The sequence below is a fragment of the Ambystoma mexicanum genome, chromosome 12 (genome assembly GCF_040938575.1).
Source record: "Ambystoma mexicanum isolate Mex_15411 chromosome 12, UKY_AmexF1_1, whole genome shotgun sequence".
Classification (NCBI taxonomy): Eukaryota; Metazoa; Chordata; class Amphibia; order Caudata; family Ambystomatidae; genus Ambystoma; species Ambystoma mexicanum.
Window position 1 is genome coordinate 175,892,980 of NC_090936.1, and position 19,673 is coordinate 175,912,652.

General features: G+C 45.1%; 1 protein-coding gene across 7 annotated transcripts in view; it reads left to right on the forward strand.

The window, feature by feature from the left end:
* The window catches only part of RFX4 (regulatory factor X4), a 429,787-nt gene that overhangs the window by 306,678 nt on the left and 103,436 nt on the right, over window positions 1-19,673 (forward strand). For 6 of the 7 annotated variants that reach the window (XM_069628258.1, XM_069628255.1, XM_069628256.1 and 3 more), the window contains 2 exons: window positions 2,516-2,660; window positions 17,630-17,724. In XM_069628258.1, the coding sequence (XP_069484359.1) occupies window positions 2,516-2,660; window positions 17,630-17,724 (240 nt within the window). The remainder of the gene's footprint in view (window positions 1-2,515; window positions 2,661-17,629; window positions 17,725-19,673) is intronic. The other variant, XM_069628257.1, reaches the window with a different exon arrangement.

The window sequence follows — 19,673 nt, forward strand, 5'->3', positions numbered from 1 at the left end:
AAGGCCATTCCTTCATTCCCGGGCACTGACTGCTTCTCCCCACATGGATATTCTATGTTTGCAGTGATAAGGATGATAGCTTGTTTTTATGTAGCACTTATCACAGTTTGACTTCTTAAGAGATTTTCATTACTCTAAAAACAAACTTTTCAATGATCCTTGCATAATCATGAACGAGCCTTGTAATCCTAGCCTATGAGTCCTTAATTGCTGGGAGCATCTCAATGTCTGTTGATTCCAACAGCTTAAGTCGCACACTCTTGAAAGATTTGGTGGGGTTATAGCCCCATGGCCTGTAGGAAGCAGCACTCATTTGGCTGCATCAATCTCCCCAGATATATCGTACAAACATAATTGTAACTGGCTCTATTAAAAAGTGCAACAGAGGTTTTAATCTCTTTTCATATTATTGAAATCTCTCCACTGGCTCCCGGTTGCTGCAAGGATAAACATTAAATCCCTTTGCATCATCCATAAGATTGTCTGGGGCTTAGGACTTTGCTATTTGCAACTTGCTCTCCCCAAATATTCTCCTTCCAGATCCCTCCGATCCTCTGGCTCCAACTCTCTGCTTGTTAAGTGCTTCTCTAAGAAAAGAGCAGGCGGCCGCTCCCTCTCTTCGGCTGGCTCCCTCCTCTGGAACAGTCTCCCACTTTCTCTTTGTCTTTTGCTGGATCTCCTCAAATTCTGCAAGCACCTCAAGACTTTCCTCTTCTCCTCCTCCTTCCCTCTCCCCCTCCTGTGCTAAACCTCACAGTAGCTGTGATTGGTGGCCTGAGCCCTTATGGGTCCTTCCGGACCCCGGCCTTCTGTCCGATCGCCCGCAGCATCCTCCCGCCCCATACACGTGCATTCGGGCACTTCATGGCATGTGCTGCCTCGTTGGCCTGCACTTATCTTATGGGCTTGCAACCACTCTTTCCATCCAGTGGTGACTGCCCGGCACTTACCTGATGCCTTAGCAACCGGCTCTTGCACGGACCTGTTCCCTTGCAACTGTCTCCCTCGCACTTCACACCTCTGTGGACCCCCTAGCACTTCCCCTTCCCCTGTCGTCGTCCTCTCTGCATTCACACAATCCAAATGTTCACAAGGCCTAGTAGGACTGCTGTTATTTGTATTATGTATATTCCATGTCTTCTGTTTCCCTTGTTCCCTTCCCTTTGCCCTGTGGGCGATTTGAAACACAAATTCCTAATGTATAAGTGCCTTACAAAAAGCCCAATAAAATAAATTGTACCTCGGAGGTCTAATCAAAAACTCAGCACATGGCTTTCCGCTTTCATTTGACATGCAGTCAGAAACACTTTGGCCTGATACGGAGCATAACCTTAATCAAACCTAAACGTCTATGGGCCTCATCATAAGTTGGGTGGAGCGGTAGAAATGTGGCAGTAACGCCATTACCACTGCATTTCGGCTCCACCCAACTATGAGTTGGGCGGAAAGTCGCCCAGCTTTACCTCGAACTTTGAACTGGGGGTAAATCTGGCGAGTTTCCACCCATTGCAGGGATATTACGATGGCGCAAATTGTGCTGTAGTAATAGTGCCCAGCATGCCCCATAGAGTCCTATGGACTTTTAAGAAAATAGGGACTTAAAGCCTTACCACATCTCGGTATCTGGCACTAATAGCGCTGGACCGAATTGTGGTGACGATATTTACTTTGCCAAGCTTCTGATGAGGCCCTATGAAAAAAAGACTGCTTATGTCACCCGGTAAAAACAGTGGCCAAGTCCTGAAAATAAAGTGGGGGGACTCATTAACATACCATTGAATGTGGTGTCACCAGAAATTAGCATATCAAGGAGCCCTCTGAAAAAAGTGGGGGGACTGCTGAAACAAGCTGGGGGACTCCATCCACCAGCGTGTAGCCTGGACTTGAGCCCTGGATAAACCTATAACATGAAAACATACTGCATATATGTGGCCAAGAGCAATGGTTCGTTTTACAGTGATCTGAGGAAAAATACACTGGCTAAACCTAGGGTACTTGCAGGCTCGGACTGACCAATAGGGCAATGCACAAGCCAAAAACACAAAATGCTAGTGTGGGCCAGTTTTTTGGGTCAAAGTGGGCCACTGTTTTGACAAACGAGGGCCAGTTTGATGAGTTAATTCACCATGTGGTTAGTAGTTTTGACCAGTGTTGCTGGATACATATTCTTTAAAATGCACAATTTGCATCACATTTTATCAAAAAACTCCCCTTTGGGTAATATTCAAACAGTCTGTCACAAGAGGAAGGAATTGCCATTTGCAACTGTGGCACACTTTTTCTTGGGTGCCCGAGACACTTCTATGCCCCAGTCCGAACCTGGGTACGTCACATGTGTTAATCGTTCTTGCATGAGCTTTCTTTGCTTCACTTTGTGGTGCTTGCAATGAAAATTCTTCCCAAGACCGAGAGAGCCAGGGCCTGCGATTGCCCTTATAAACAGAACTGAAATAAAGCACCTTCTCGCTGTGAACCCAGTAAACTAACTAATTGAATAGTTTTACTTTCACAACAGGCATCCAGAACGGTGATTCACAGCGCAGACATTACGTTTCAGATGCTGGAGGACTGGCGGAACGTGGACTTGAACAGCATCACGAAACAAACACTCTACACCATGGAGGACTCGCAGGAGGAGCACAGGAAGCTCATCATACGACGTAAGAATGCCCCGCCGCCTCACCCCTTCAACCCTTCAACGCATAACACACCTGCAGAGATTCCAGAACACATCTGTCACCTCGTGTTTTCTAGAGATCCGCCAGCCCCCATGCACCTGCACGCTCCCGTAGTCCAGCCACACCCAAACCCATATAAATTCCTTTCAGAAATAGTGAGTGTTTAGAGCGGCGGTTAGATTTATGTAGTGGCCTTGTTACAACCAGCTTTGTCTCTTTGCAGGGCAGTTTTCTACCATGATGGCCCTTGGCCCAATGTTGAATGTGTTCTCTCAGTATAGTGTTAAGCGGCCACGTGCAATGAGGTGCATGCTACCTGTCTCATGTATATGTTTATGAAACAGTCCGATTTTGGCAGAATGCCTCCGTGCATGCAGCAACAAAGTAAAAGATGTAGCGATGGAAGGCATAACTGTCCTCTGCATATACAATGTGATAGCATTGCGGCACAGGTCACTTAAAGGGGCAGGGATCACCATGCTAAAGGTTTTAAGTGGGTCACACTCTCCTGGAATCAGTCACGCATGATCCTCAATTTGCTTTTCTGCCTGGGGTCCCTGATTGGAGTTTCTACACATTAAAAGTCAATGAAAAGATGCGTGCCAGTACTGTTTTTGCCAGTAGATGGCACTATCACGCCTTGTTAGGAATCGGATCATCAGTTTCATACATTTAGATTTAGGTTATTTGTTTTGTAATGCTCTGAAGTGAACTTACAATACAGAGAATACATTGACTTTTGCAGCCGATTCTTATATTGAAATGATGCAATTTGAATGATTGACTAAAATTAATGTGATACACGAGTCATTTCTTTCAAAAGGATTGTGCAGTTGGAACGTGCAGGGCCCTATTTTGATTTGATGTAATTTTTATATTTTGCTATTTTTATTTAGTCCTTGTTTTTACTGTTCATTACATATATTCTATTTACTACATCTTTTTAAATAGATATTGCTTCCTTTCATGCCAGGTACTGAAACTCAACCCTGTCTTAGGCCACTCTTTCAGTTACAAATAACACTTATTCTTAGGCTGTGCCAAACACTATTCAGGCATACTCCCAAATTTTGTGACTCGTTAGGACACCTCCTCGAGGTTTTATCCCACTTAAATTTATGAATATGCTTGAATTTGGGGAACATTGTGCACCAATCATCAAAGTGCAGCGATTGGTCAAAGAACACTGCTGCCTACACACTTAAGTGACTGCCCTTGGAGACAAAGCAGAATCAGTTTGCCATGGACCCACTTCGTGAATACACGCTCAGGGCTAGCAACAATTATTCAATGCTTTTTGACTGCATCACTGGTAATCATTCAAACTATTCTTTAAGAGTCAAAAGGACGAAGGCATTCCTATTTTTGACCCACTTTCCCTTGCGACTGACACCGATCTGCACAGCGTACGTACGTAGCTTTTTGCAATGTAGATTAAGAAATACTGTACCCCTAGACACATTGCAAAGATTTACTTTGCACATCCAACGACAGCTGCAAACGAAAGGGTGATTATTATTTCGGGCTGTGGCAGTCTTTTCCCCATGTTGCTCATTTTATTTGATTATTTTTGGATCCATGTTGCTCGTTCTCTGACAGCACCATGTTCTGGAATCAGAAACCTATAATGCAGTGACATCTGTGATCGGTGACATACCGCAAAGCACCTCTGAAGCCTTAACTGAGTGGCAGGCTCGGACTGGCCTATAGGGCAATAGGCCCGTGACCGAACCAAAAACGCAAAGTGCTAGTGTGGGCCAGTTGTTTGGATCAAAGGGGGCAACTTTTTGGCCAGTGTGGGGCAGTTTGATGAGCTACTTCACTATGCGGTTAGTAGTTTTGACCAGTCTTGCTGAATAAATATACTTTAAAATGCACAAATTACATCACATTGTATTTAAAAACTCCCCCTTGAGTACTATTCAAACAGTGTCACAAAGGGAATGAATAGCCATTTGCAACGGTGGGCCACTTTTTCATTGGCGCCCAAGACCATTTTATGGCTCAGAATGATCCTGCTGACTGGGCACAGGTGCCCACGTGCTGGCCTGTTCATTGAAGCTAGATGCAGGACCCCATGACCTCAAGCAGCCAGTGGATTTGAGCCTCTATTCCCATACATAGGAGGTGAACAATATCTACTATTCAGTCCACAGACCAGGCCATGGTTTGTAGCATACCTGGGCAATGGGGTTCGATCTGTGGATTATTCATGATGTCTGCTCTTTATCTGAATTCTTTTGATTTTGACGTATATTGACCTAAAAGTACAAAAGGGATATCACATGCCTCAAAGCAATTGTGTTTTAATTCGCCCTAGTAGCAATAGTCATTTTCTATGTGGCAGCATGTTTGGTGCAGCATGGCCTGTTGCAGTGCTCCATAGAACAAAGCCCCCACAACATAATCTCATTTACCACTTTGTATCACATTGGGGATCCCAAAAGGAGGTTAAGGATAAATAGGCATCAGGTATGGTGTATCTTTGTTACCAAACCTGCACTGCTACTGTTTTGGGTTTAATCTTAAGAGGGCTTTAGATTCAAGTGTGCTTGATCGAGCAACTTTAGCAGACTCTGCATGAACATGTTCAACACACAAACGTGCGGTATAGTGTTGGATTCAGTCTTTAGTACACGTTATGAGAAACGCTTTGGTAAGCACCACAGTTTTTATATGGTTTGCTTTTTTGATAGCTTGTGTTCGTTTTTTTTATTTTTATTTATGTCTTGGGTGTAATAACCCAGAATGAAATTGCAGAGGTAAAAACAAAAAGGTAAATATAAGTCATGTCAACAGTAATGTAGAATATAAAAATATCTAAGTATTTTGTTTCTCTAAAATCCTGCCCAAATATATATATATAAAATCTATTTCCAAATGCATTTTTGCTGTCCAACTGATTCATTAGAATGGGGAGACTGTCACGTCAACACACGTTTTTTTTCACATACCGATTTCCATTTGTGAAGCTATACTTTCACAATTGGGATACAAACAAGTGACAAGTCTGCCTTAATGCTCAGCCAACGCTACCTTGAGAGAGTTTGGAATAAAATGTGAAAAGCCCATGCTCACCTTTCAGAACCTTTCCTAGGGAGCAGTTTCTGAAAATTCCTCACATCATCATTTGTACTACTTACAAATATTTGACAAAAATCATTGGATCTATTCATTTTCATTTGTTCTCCTTTCCTTTCGACAATGAAAATTACATCCTACAAGCAGAGTGTACTATAGTCTGAACAAAATTACAAATAATGAGAAATGTAAGTTTGATAGCAATATAAATCATCTCAGAAATTATGCCACAGTTGGGTAAAACAGAAACTGAAAAATTGCAGGCGAGCAGGGTATCCATTAACAACGCTGGTACCTTGGTAGATGTCATTGCTGGTAACTAAGAAGAAATTAAGATGTGTAGACAAGAGCCTAACCAAGGGAAGAACAGGGGGCCAAAGTCTCGGAGCTAAAGATGTAAACTACCTTGGTATCCAGTCACCCAACTTTCTGGAAGGTAACTAATCGAGCTTACTGCCATGGGGCTCTCAGTTCGGAAGCAACGTTGTCCTTGTAGTAAGGGAGTCCCACAAACATTGAGCTTAAGTCCATTTAACATGACTGCTATTAATTTTCTTAGTCTCAAGGGCCATTGTTCAAAATTCACATGGACTTAAAAAAGAAGACATTTGCAATGGACTCAATGGAGGAACACTAATCATTGCAGTCTTTTCGGGCTGCCAGAAGTATTTGTGCACTTTACAACTAGGGACGAGCCACAGTTGCACTACAGAGCCTCACATATGGGCTGTTAGAGCACTCAAGTATGGTCATGCTCACTGGCTGAAAAACCTTCTGAACATTGATCATGTTATAAAAGAGGAAAGAAAATCTGAAGGCTGTGCAGAACAGCCAGCACAGATCTACATGAGACCCATCATCCCACCTCTGCTTCAGGCTACTGACATTGGCTTTCAGTAGAGATCACTTCATCCTATGCTGAGAGGGGCCCTGCAGATTTAACCACCCGGGCATCCACTTTATACACATGTATACCGGAACCATCCCAGTACATCAGAGACTGTAACTGATGCAATGCAACCTAACGTCTTTGGCCAGAATACCGGACAGTCTTAAAAATGAACTTTTTATTTTTCAATGCATGCATAGGGTCGAGAAATAGTGTGCACATATGGTATTAGGAATAACGTAAAATGTACAAGATTTAGGGAAAACCAAAATCAAACGGTCATCTGTCATAAACATATTTAAAATAACCATGCTTTATGTATTATCGGCCTATACCCATTTGCATATGTATTTAATTTGCTACATTGTGCAAGATATTACAACCACGTGGATATAATACCGCGAGTTAAGTATTCACCTCTGACAAGGGTGCTTGGTGCAGTTCGTAAGTTCGAATCTGATTGGGCATATTGAGCCCTTCACCGTTCCGATCCCGATCAATTAAGTACCAATACATTGTTTGATAACACCTAACCTTGCAGCACTTGGAAATGGGATGAATATGGCCTGAAGCACTATAAAAAATGTGATAGCATATATTTAGATTTTAAGTTCTACCCAAGAACCAATGGGTGGGCTATTACTCAGCAATGCCTCTAACCTTCATTGGGCACTCTCACTCATTGTTCTGAGCAAGTTGTGCTATGGAGTTTTGTTGTACATTCTTCTGAAGTCTGATCTGGCTTGCTGCATGCTCAACACAAGGTTAAATTAATAAACAACATGGTGTATCATATTAATCACGGTCATCGTTAATAGTTGTTTTGGGAGCACTCTTTTAGGGAGCTCTTTTTTCGGAAAGTTGAATCTGGGTGTTTTCATTGTGGTAATTGTGATACTCTTGACTGTGTCTCGGACTCTCTCCCACTCTCGAGGTCTCCTTGCCACTGGGAGTACCTTGTATTATTGTGTTTACCTGTCTGCTCCTTGTGTGTGTTCCCTAATGTGCTACCCCTCACCCCCGTGCATCCTGTGCGGAGCAGCACTGGGCTGTGCATCCCTAAACCCTCCTTAGCTCCCACCTCCTCCTCCTCCTACTTGCACCCTTGATGGTTCTTTCCATCTCCCCCATCTCCTCTAACTGCCACTCTATCTCCTATCCTATCCCCCTCACAAGATGTTGAAGAGGGACATCCTGGTCTCCAACCCAGGCCTCTCTATCACAGATACCTACATCATTGCTTCCTCCAGACAGACGCTCACTGACATCCTCTGTCATTCCCACCGCCCCCAGACCTATGGACCCCCCATATGGTCTCTGTTCTCTCTACTTTCTCTTCCTCTCCCATTAATGGTGGCACTCAGTGGGAGGCCCTCTTGGCCTCCTTCCACTACTCCAAGACCATCCTTAATGTCCATCTGAATGGCACCGTCTTGGTCCAGGGCCCTCAGCCCAATCTCCTCCTCCTTAATAGAAGTCTCCTGCGTCTTATCAACTTCCTTCTCCGACTACTCCTACTAGCACCTCTTTGGCACCTCTGCCACCTCCTGCCTCCCCAGCACTTCTTCCTCCTCTCTGGCTACTATGCCACCTCATTCCACCACCTCTGCCCACTCTCGGGCCCCTTTGCCACTTCCGCTGGGTGTACCTCAAGCCTCTACCCCACCCCAGAAGTCTTTCAAACGTAGCAACCGGCTCCATTTTGCTACTCTCAACTCTCACTCTGCTGTTAAACACTCCTCTGACAATCTGCCACCTCCTCGAAGAACTTGACCTGGATATCCTTGCTCTCACTAAAACATGGTTCACGGCCTGCTCTGTCACGAGTTTTGACACTCTCCTCCCTGAAGGCTACAAGATCCTCTCAGAGCCAAGAACCAACCGACCCAGAGGTGGAGTTGCCCTGATTGTTCAGGAGTGGGTCCCTGCTCCTGTCATTCCTACGCAGGCCTACTCCTCCTTTTGAATGCCTAGTCTGCCACCATCTACAGGCCAGATTGCCCTCTTCCTATCTGAGTGGGCTGACCTCTCCTCGCCTCGCCTCTACCTCTCAACTTCTCCTCCTCAGAGACCTCAACATCCACCTGGATGCTTCTAAGCCTTCCTCTGGGCTCTTCTGGAACCTCTGCAACACTCTTTCTCTCTCCATTCTACCCTCTGGTCAGACACATTCTGCCGGACACACCTTGGATGTTCTTATCTCCTCAGACATCCCTCTCTCTAACCTTCTCACCACTCCTCTCTTGGAATGACCATTTTCTGCTTTCCTCTCACTTGAAACTTTCTGTCCCCCGGGACCCACACCAGCACTGCCACCTACCTTCTCGGTCATTCCGCCTATGAAGGGTGTGTCTGTGGATGCCTTTGCCTCTACTTTCTCTGCTCCTTCTACTCCTGCGGCTGACTCACATTCTGACACAGCCCTCTCTAACCTGCATCTTTCTATCTCCAAAACTCTGAACATCCTTGCCCCTCTCATTAGAATCCGTTTGAAGCCTACCTCGAAGTGCAACTCTTGGTAAGACTCCAACCTCGCCACCCTGAAACGCAAGTGAGGGTGGCTGAGAGGAAGTGGAGGGCTTCGGGAGCATCCTCTGACAAACTGGCCTGCTGCCTGCTCCAAAGGCATTACAGACTCTGTCCTGTCCAAGAAGATATTCCACATTCAAGCCTGCATCTATGCGGCCTGTAACAACACGGCCAAATTCTTCAAAATCTGCAAGGATCTAACTAATCCTTCTGCAGTCTCCTCCTCTCCTGTTCCCTCCCAGGCCCACTGTATGGCTCTGACTTCTCACTTCACCACTCAAACTCAAGACATCCTGTCCTCTCTCTCCTCCTCCACTTCCACCTCTCTGGGGCCCGCTGGCCGCTCTTCCCTATCTCCCTACTTTCTCCATTTCCTCTGACTACACCCGACGACATTTCTAGACCAGTCCGATATATGAAAGTGTTGTCCAAACAGTTCCTCCCCTGCTCCTTCAGAACCATATAGGACCACATTGACACCCTCGTCCCAGCTTTGGCCGATTTCTGCAATCACTCTTTTGCCACTGGATCTTTCCCCTCTCTCCTCAGGCATTCTCTTGTGTACCCCCTCGTTAAAAAGCCATCTGCAGATCCTACCCATGCAGAAAACTATTGCCAAATCTCTATCACTCCTTTCCTGGACAAACTCCTGGAAAATCTGGCCATCTCCCAGCTTACTCTCCACACAGAATCTGTTGGTTGTGTCCATGACCACCAGTCTGGCTTCAGAGCAGCCAGAGGCACAGAAACTGCTCTCCTGAACACCCGTGATGATCTGCTGTCAGACCTTGACTCCAGTATTCCTTCTGTCCTCGTCCTCCCTGACCTTTCCTCTGCTTTTGACACAGTCAATCACGCCATCTCGATCAAATGACTATGTGAGAACCTGGGAATCACGGATCAGGCCCTGGAGTGATTGACCTATTTCCTTCTGGACCAACCCTTCCCAGGTCCAGTTTGGGTTCTTTCTCTCCACCATCTTTCTCAACATGTGGTGTTCTGCAGGGCTCTACACTCTCACCCTGGCTCTTCAATGTCTACTTAGTCCCTTTGGCACACCTGGTTTCTACCTTCTCTTCCAACTTCCAGTGTTATACAGATGACACTCATCTCTCTTTCATTCTTCCCTAAGCCTCCTCTCCACTCTCGCTCCTTCCTGACTGTCTATCCGTGATTCACGAGTGGTGCGCATCCAACAATCTCTAGCTTTATGCCAGTAAAACGGAGATCCTTCTCATTGGGACCCCTGCTCCTGCTTTCCCTCTCACTCTGGCCGCCTTCCTTGAGCCCTCCTCCTTCATCTTCCTGTGAGGCAAAAAACCTTGTCATCTTTGACTGCAGTCTTTCCTTCTCTCCTCACATCATGGACCTCGCCAAGAAGTCCCATTACCAGCTGCATCTCCTCAGAGGTATTCCTCCCTTTCTCACTTCCCCCAGAAACTCACTGTCTCCAGAGCCCTGGTTCTGTCTAGGCTGGACTACTGCAACAGCCTCTTTCTCAATCTGCCTTCCTCTACTCTCTGCCCTCTGCAACTAATCCAGAACAGGACTGCAAGACGTATCCTTGGCCTCAAGGCCAGGGACTGTATCTCTCCAGCCCTGAAATCTCTGAACTGGCTCCCAGTGGCTGGCAGGATCAAGTTCAAGACCCTCTGCATTTTCAGCAAGCCTTTCTGGGGCTGGGCCCGCATTACATTCAATGCTCTCTTCCTAAATACCTTCCTTCCCGATCTCTTTCGCTCAGCTACCTCCAACTCTCTGAGGGTCAGACGCTTCTCCAGGCAGAGAGTCGGGGGTAGATCTCTCTCCTCTGCAGGTGTCTCCCTCTAGAATGGCATCCTTGCCCCTCAAACTTGGGCCGGACCACATGAAGTTCTGGAAGCAGCTTAAGACCTTCCTTTTATCCTCTACTTTATCTCTCTCTCCCCTGCTGACCCAGCTGTTTGCTGCACCAACTTGTTGCTTGCTACTCTGAGTCTCACTGGGTACCAGTCTCTCCCTGATCAGTCTCACCTGCACTGCCTCCTGGCCTACCGCGCACTTTGAGGCTGTAACTGCAACCTCTACAGTCCCCTGCCTCCTTTGCACTTACGCAGAGCCGCGCTGCTCTGGCTGCACTTACCCCCTCCTGCTCCCCGGCACTTCTCTTCTCCCTTCACCTGCAATTTGTGTTGTCACACTAGCACGATCTGAATGTCACAAGGCCTAGTAAAATTGTTTGTCTTGTTCTCCCTCTGTCTTCCTTACCTTGTCTTGTCATGTATTACAGGTGCCATTTCCGTTGCGAAGATGTGAGATAGAGCAAGAATTCAGACATGAATTTTCAAATAAGCAATGCAAAGCACCCACTTAAAGCAATCCGTGTCCGATCTATTTATCATAACAATGCATTTAACAACAGACCGATGGAGCAGTGTGTTTGCAGTATTTTGATCAAGAGACAAAGCTTTGTAAATTCCGAAGGATCAGGCTGATTATTTCCTCTTATATACATAATCCCTCTTATATACACAATCGATCTAAATCGGTTAGGTCTGTATAGCCGTTCACTTGTTCCCTGCACTTGTTTCTAAGTGTACCATGCGCAAGCCATGGTAGGGTCCTCTCCTAACCTTGATAATCCTGGTAAATATGATATAAGTAATTATAACACACCTGTACACAAGTGTTTCTAGGTGCGACAAGGCAAGGAGGGGGGCAGAAGGAGGACAAAACATTGATCTTACTAGGCCTTGTGTGATTCAGTTTGCAAGTACAGGGAAGAGGGAGGGGAGAAGTGCAGGGGAGGGAGAGAAGTGAAGGTAACTCAATAAGTGCTGCTGCAGGGTGGCTCATAACTGCAGAGAGACAAGGGACTGTAGGGTTGCAGATACAAACCCTTAAGTGCTGAGGGAGCCCGAAGGCAGTGTGAAGGCAACTGGACATGCCGGAGCCAGGGCCTGAGTTCATTGGGTCGCCAGGTGACCAGTGTGCAGAGCAGTCGGGGACCTCAGCACGGGAGAGGAAGAGTGAATGCAGAAGCGAAACGGCGGGTCTTGAGTTGCTTCCGGAACCGGAGGTCATTCTGCTCAAGTTTGAGAGAGGCAGGGAGGCTGTTCCAGAGGAAGGCCGCCACCAAGGAAAGAGATCTACCCCCAACCCCTCTCTGCTTGGAGAAGCGTCTGACCCTCGGAGAGTTGGAGGTGGATGAGCGAAGAGCTTGAGAAGGAAGATATAAGCAAAAATATTATAATGATGGGGTAAGTGAACACTAACAATGATCAGTGACCTTTCGACAAGCTCAGTAGTGTTTGGCCCCACCTCAAAATCACCCTTCTGTGTAGTAAAAGGGCCACTCATTGTGTACGTGGCACATTGGGTCTTAAGAACATGTTGATTGATGGCTGAAAATAACTGCAATAATGGCATCGTTCTTAAATAAATTCGAAACAGTCTTTCTAGCGCCTGCTGCTCTGCGCCCTGACAAATGAGACCCTCACATTAGCAAATTGTGAAAAGCGCGTAGGGGCCTTTGTCAAAGTGCGGTGAAAATATGCTGATGGCAGTTTTTAATTACAGGCTATAGGGCAGGGATTCCTATAATTTATTAGTCGGTGATGGCCGTTCAACTCACTGCCTCTGCCTTTGCAGTAGGCGTTTGGTTGTAAATATTCTTTCCTGCTTGTGTATCGGTGTCAATCTTATGAAAGGAAGGCATCATAACTTTCAAGGATAAAGTCTCTAAATAAATCCGAGTCCCTCAATAGAGCTGAAATATGGGTTTCTGCACGATCGCTGTCTGCAGGAAATTGCAGACATGAATTGTGCCCTGCCTTAATTATTGGGACACAACCGTACAGCCCACTCTTTTATTTCTAGGGAGCTACCATTGTGGCTGAACCAGCGTTTTGCTAAAGGCTATACCAATAAGAGCATATGCCGGGATACATTTCGTGTGACGTTCCAGTAACACTGGGGAATCAATGGTTTATAATGTCATCAGAGCCAACAGATTATCATGAAAAAGAATTTGGATCTATACAAGATAATGAAACCTTTCACTGAAAGCGTTCCCGGCCAGACTGCAGCCACCTGCAAAAGTGAGAGAGTGACATTGAGGGGAAGAGAGTATCTCGTATGGAAGGCAGAGGCGACCCAGGAACTGCTGAAGTCTACACGCACAGGCAAGGCAAGGAGGGGACAGACACCTGACTGATAGCGGATGGGTTGGCTCACAAGTGTTGCAAGAGGAGTGCTGGAGCTGGTAGTGTACACATGTTTGGTTGTAATGAATAGTGGGATATTTCGATTGTATGGGCGCCTAAACTTAACTTCAAACCTATTCGTTTCAGTTTCATTAGCCTACAAGCTGCAATATAAAGTTAAAAGAAGATTACACTATAGAACATTTCTTCAATTATACATTTAAGAATTATGCATACAGCACAGAGAAAAGACCAGCCAGACCAGCCTGATGAACCTTCTCCACCTACCCCCCCAAAGCTGTGGATCAAGCTCTAGTCCATCAGGATTGCTCTGTCAATCATATATCATATATATATAAGAACATATCTAATATCACACCCTTTCAAGTGCTACCCTTAACCCCTACACATGGCAGAAGTCAGTTAATGAAATCAAAAGATTTTGACTCACTCAAAGCCATCTTTGGCCAACCAACGAAAGGCGCATCCTTGCTGACTCTGCTCACCTAGCTTAGATTTTTGGCCCTTTCATTAACAGTCAGCCATTGCCTATGATTGCTGGCTCAGTATTGTGGTGGTCAGGGTCGGTACAATACAGGTGAGCAGGGCGGGTTCCCTCTTCAAGTTTAGCTAGGGCACAGTGAGGAGAATACAGATGCCTTGACCTCCTGAGCATTCATTGTTCGAGTGCCATCCATCAGCCATTACTAGCAGTGATCATGCAGCGGCAGGGCAGGGCGGAGCATGCCTTCAGCCGGGCACACGCTTTAGGTCATGAAATGTATGAGTTCATTTCTATGGGAGTGAATAATGCCCTGGGTTTACAGAGCGTATTGGATCCCTGCTCCGTGCTGGTGAACATTTGTAGGAGTAAATGTAAATCATGCGTTTGTGACCAGCGCTGAAGTGAAAGCACCAATGATTGACGTTTTCTATAGGAGTGCAAGGTTGCCCACGTTGCTTGCCTGTGCACATCAGGCCTGCTTGGATGATGAAGATGGTAGTTTAAACGCCATGGTTGTCTCTCATTAGGTTTGCCTGTTGGAAGTGGCATTCACGATATGGAACATCTGGAGAAGTGTTTCCCACAGACAGTCGTTCAAAACATGAGGTGGCCAGGGGTCCAATGCAACACTGCCCTGGGTTTCATCAACCCCCTTAAGGTGAAAGATTTTCGGACCCATTTTCATCAGAAATCTCAAACGCTCATACCATCCACCAGTGTAGGGTGACAGGGAGCACATTTTACAAGTTCATATCTGTGAATGAAAGGCCCTGCCAAAACACCGGAAACTCAAATGAGTGAGTCCATAGGCTGGTGGTCTGTCAGATTGCGCATGGCATGAACCCTGAAACCACCGAGACACTAACATTTCCATCGAATAGTCTTCATGACAGAAAGGTAGTAGTGACTTTGCATTACTTTGAGCCTGATTTGTTCTTTTGATTTTGTTGTGATAAGCCAATTACCAATGAGCTTCATTGCAATGTCTTCACAGCAACAACCTTGAACCTGGGAGAGATGCTTCAGCACATGTGATGACCTCATCAATCACTGGAAGAGTCGGTGCTGGATCTACATGACTAAAGCAAAATCTCCCACGTTGTTTTCAACCAAGAAAGGGAAGCAGGGGTGGCTCTTCCAGAATGGGTGATGGAGCGCTGAACTTCTGCCATAGCCCACTATGGATGAGCCAAAGCCAACCCTGCAAAAGCTCCCAAGTGCTCCTGGGCTGGCATTAACTGTCAGAGGGAAACCTTTGACAGTTTAAGTAAGTTCCCAAGCATGCATGTCCAGTGGACCATGCAAGGCGGGGGGGGGGGGGGGGTTCCTTCCGCAGTCTTGCACAGCACATTTGGGAAAGCGGCTGGAGAACTGCAGGCCTATACGTGGCTGGGGTGTGCGCCCGCTGCTCCCTGCATACTCTGGCCTCCAGGGGCAGGGTTTTGAAGGCACTCCGACTCCATTGTGCATGTTATCAGGAAAGCTCTCTCAGCTTCCTTTTTCGTGTTTGTGCTGCACGGTGCCGAAGGGCCATCACATACGTTACAAGGAAACACTGCTTTATTTTATGTGTGAATGTAAGTTTGTATGCACGCATGAGTGCATGTATGTATGGGAGTGCATTTTTAAGTGTATATGTATCTGTAAGTGTGTGCGAGTGAATGAGAGAGAGCCTGTTGTATGTGTGCGTGAGTAAATGTGTGTGCGTATGAGAGACATGAGTGAATTAATGTTTAGGAATGTGTGTGGACTGGGGAGCTGGCCTCTGATTGTGAGGGGAAGAATGGGGGGGGGGGGGGGTCAGGGTGTTATTTGTGCAGCCCAGATATCACATTCTTTACTGCCAATCAAAGGTAAAGCAAACATGCTAAGTGTTATTACGTGGAAAGACCGGCCTATGTTTGTTCGCCAGACTGGATTTAATGTGGCATGGCAAATTTTAATGGGAATCAACAGTAAAGCAAACATGATAAGTATAAGGTAAGGTGGCAAAACTGGCCTACGTTGGTGGGCCAGCCTAAATACATGTCAACTGTGGCATGGCATTTTATATGGGCATCAAGAGCAAATAAAGCATAAGTGTTACTACATGGCAAGACTGGCCTATATTAATGGCCCAGTCTAGATATTTGTTTTTACTGTGATATGGCATATTTGAATTAAAGCAAACATAAGTGTTACTACGTGGCAAGACTGGCCTATATTGCTGGGACAGTTTGGAAATATATTCTTTTTGTGACATGGAATGTTTTCTTTTGCATCAAGAGAAAAGCAAACATGACAAGCCTTATTACGTGGCAAGACTGGCCCATGTTGGTTGGCCAGTCTCGATATATTTTCTTACTGTTACATGGTATGTTTGATTGGGCATCAAGAGTAAAGCAAACATGATGGGTTACTGCATGGCAAGACTGGCCTACATTGGTGTGTCAGTCTAGAAATCTATTCTTAATGTGACATGGCATGTTTTAATGGACATCATGACAATTATTATGTGGCAAAACTGACCTATGTTGATGGGCCAATCTGGATATTTTGTACTTGGTGTGGCATTGCATGTTTCATTGGGCATCAAGAGTTAAACATGATAAATGTTATTATGTGGCTAGACTTGCCTACATTGGTGCAACCAATTGGGATGTATTTTCTGATGTGGCATTGCATTTTGTTCTGACATCAAAGGTAAGATCAATATGATGACTATTCTTAAATGGGTCCACTGGCCTTTATTGATGCAGCCAGTCCTAGCATGTTTTCTTATTGTGGCGTTGCCTTTTTTTCTGGCAAAGTCCGCAGAGCCAGCATTGACATGTTTTCTTATATTATCATTACTGCCATTCTGCGCAAAGCAAACAAGAGTATGTTCTCGTATTGGAAATGATGGCAGATATTGGCGCAGCTGATGTGGAAAGCTATGCGCAAAGCCAGCATGAGGGGTTTTTACACTGGCCTATATTGTTACCCTACAAAACCAATTGCTCCCTTGGTTGTTTCTGACTCCCTCATCACGCTCGGAAGTTCCCACATATTTGTGGGAAACATTTACATCCTGCCAATTAAAAAAATTCACAGCCGCTACTGAATGAAGGCAGCAGCGTTTTCTTAGGTTCTGTTACATTATGGCAGAACTAGAGCATGTCACACACATGTCATCAATAACTAGCATCCTAGTACACAGACACCATATAGCACTGTTCAGTCACCCAGTCTCTTATTTCATGGAAAAAGTTTAAAGATATGATAGATACCCAGAAAAAGAATGCATGTTAATTTGCTATACTGATGTCTATAGCTAGGCTGAGCCACTCCTTGATGAATTATATAGTTGATATATGTAATTTATAAGTTACCAAAATCTTGTCAAAGTTCCTAATGGCTCCTTCTCCTATCGTTATTGTCTTCTCTTCTCACAAATCTGTTAGTTCTGGCCACCAAAGGGAACTGCTGGGAAGATCAGGTTGCTTCCAATTCCCTGCTATTTATACGTGTGATATTATGATAGCAACCCCCACCTGAGGGCCATCACATCTACCAAAAAGAACTGCCCCGTATGCTCTGTTTCATAGATGAAACCGAGAAATCGGACAAGTAAATCCTAACTTCTTTGCAGGTTATGAAAATATGTTCTAAACCATCACTCCCTTGTCTATACCGTGCACAGCCCACTGGTACTCCAGTCTGCCATAGGAAAATGATGGCTCCAATGGGACTTTTTTAACCGAATGAGTGTCTTACTGTGCCTGTCTTGTCCTTTCTCTTGTAGTGTATCAGGAGTTTGACCACCTTCTGGAGGAACAGTCGCCCATCGAATCCTACATCGAGTGGTTGGACTCCATGGTGGACAGATGCGTCGTGAAGGTGAGTAAACCAGAGCCACCTGCTGCAGATCAATTGTTCTACTGTACTCAAACAGCAAAAATACTGCCTCGTGTGTACTCTCAATCCATAAAATAGGAAATTCCTGGTCTATTTTATTTACAAAATAATATGAAATTACATAGAAGCCGGCTCCATATCTTTTGCAATGTTTTCACACTCCATTTATAAAAATTTTAGACGTGGATATTAGATGCACCAAAGCTCTTTCTGTAAGCAGAAACTATTGCAATATTTTAACCAAGTGTGCCTTCATCCACTTGATTTAAAAGCAGTACGAATGTTCTTGCATTGAAGTCCTTTTAAAAACAAGCATTACAAATCAAATCAAACAGTTTTGGCTTGTGCATAGGTATTATTGTCAAGTACTGCTATCCTATGCCCATGCATTGACAACATTTTGCAGTTGTTTCCATCTTATGGCAAGGTAGTGCTATGATGGCAGCGCCTGGAAAGGAAAAAGCCTAATCTCACGCCCAAACGAAAGCCAGAACTGTTGGCTTTGCCAATGCATATTTGTTACATGTCCTTACATTGGTAATAAGGCCTTTATCGACCTCGGAAGGATGAAAGACTGAGTTTGGCCCTGGCATTGGAATGTCCTTGTTTTTGTAAAGTGTGCACCTAGTTCTAAAGTAGCGGAGCACTGTACAACAAGGATGGCAGTTACAGGGTGCAATAAGGGGAAGTCTATAAATTAGAAAGAAAGATTATTTAGGGTGCCCTTGGAAGTACATGGAGAAGTTATGGGCGGAAAGGTGGACTCATGCCTTAGCATTGGTGTAAAGGCAATGATGTATTAATATCGTTTTTTTACAGTTATTTTAAGGAATAAGAAAATAAATTGAGTACATGAAATCAAGAGGGGAACTATGCTGTGGTTACTGTGACGAAAGGACTAGTGCTCTGCATGAGTACAGGGATGAGTAGTGGCTAAACTGCCTACTCAGCCCCACACTATTACTAAACCAGCAGTGATCCCAACATGCACAGCCCAACACGCATACATCCTTTGCCTTTTTTAGTAATGTGGCCCGAGGGCAGGCTATATGGCATTTTGCTCATTTAAGTCTGTGCTTTTATTTTATTTTTTTGCTTAATGAAATGTATACCATTGCTATCAAGTAGACATTGCCTTCAGTGACGACAACACAGGGAATAATATTACGTTGCTTGTCCGTCGAAACTATCCTTAACCTGGGAATGAGAAGTCTGCATGACCATTTTACCACAGAAAACGAGCAAACCACTGAAGGTCGAGCTATAAAGGTACGGATATCTTGTAGGAAACACGCTGAACAAGGATTGGAACCATCCATCGCTGGGAACTGAGGCTCACTTGAGAAAGCAGAGGACAGTGGTCTCCTCCTAGGAGTGGGCTTCCGGGTTTTGTCAAAGCCCAGTAGCAGATCTGCTAAAGTTTCTGCCAAAGCACCTTTGGGTGGGCATGTGTGGTGCTGTAGTAACTCAGGGACTTAATGATGATGTGTTTATAATCTTGCTAAGCGGAGGTCGATGGGGGCGGCAGGGGTCGGGAGCGGTGCTTCCATACTTTTTATTTTCACGTTTCACTGTTGGTATACTTTTTTTTTTTTTTAAACGGTATGGAATGGTTTAGTTTTAAAATAAAAGTGTAGGAAGAAGTTGAAACTTGCACTTCAGCGCACTGCACTGAACATTCCCTTAAATAGCAGGTGTGTTTGTTTGGGGGTTTGGATGGGCACAGTGATTGGGTTTGTGGGGTGCAGGGGCAGACCAGCAGGGAACATAGTTCCACTACTTCTTTTCGTACACTTCGACCACTGGCTAAGTTCATTTTCACTCGCCATGATCAACTGTAGGTTAATATATTTTCTCCAATGTGATTTGTGTTTCATATAATCCCCTTTCTGTCATATATGCAAGATGTGTGTGGCATAGGTGGTGAGTTT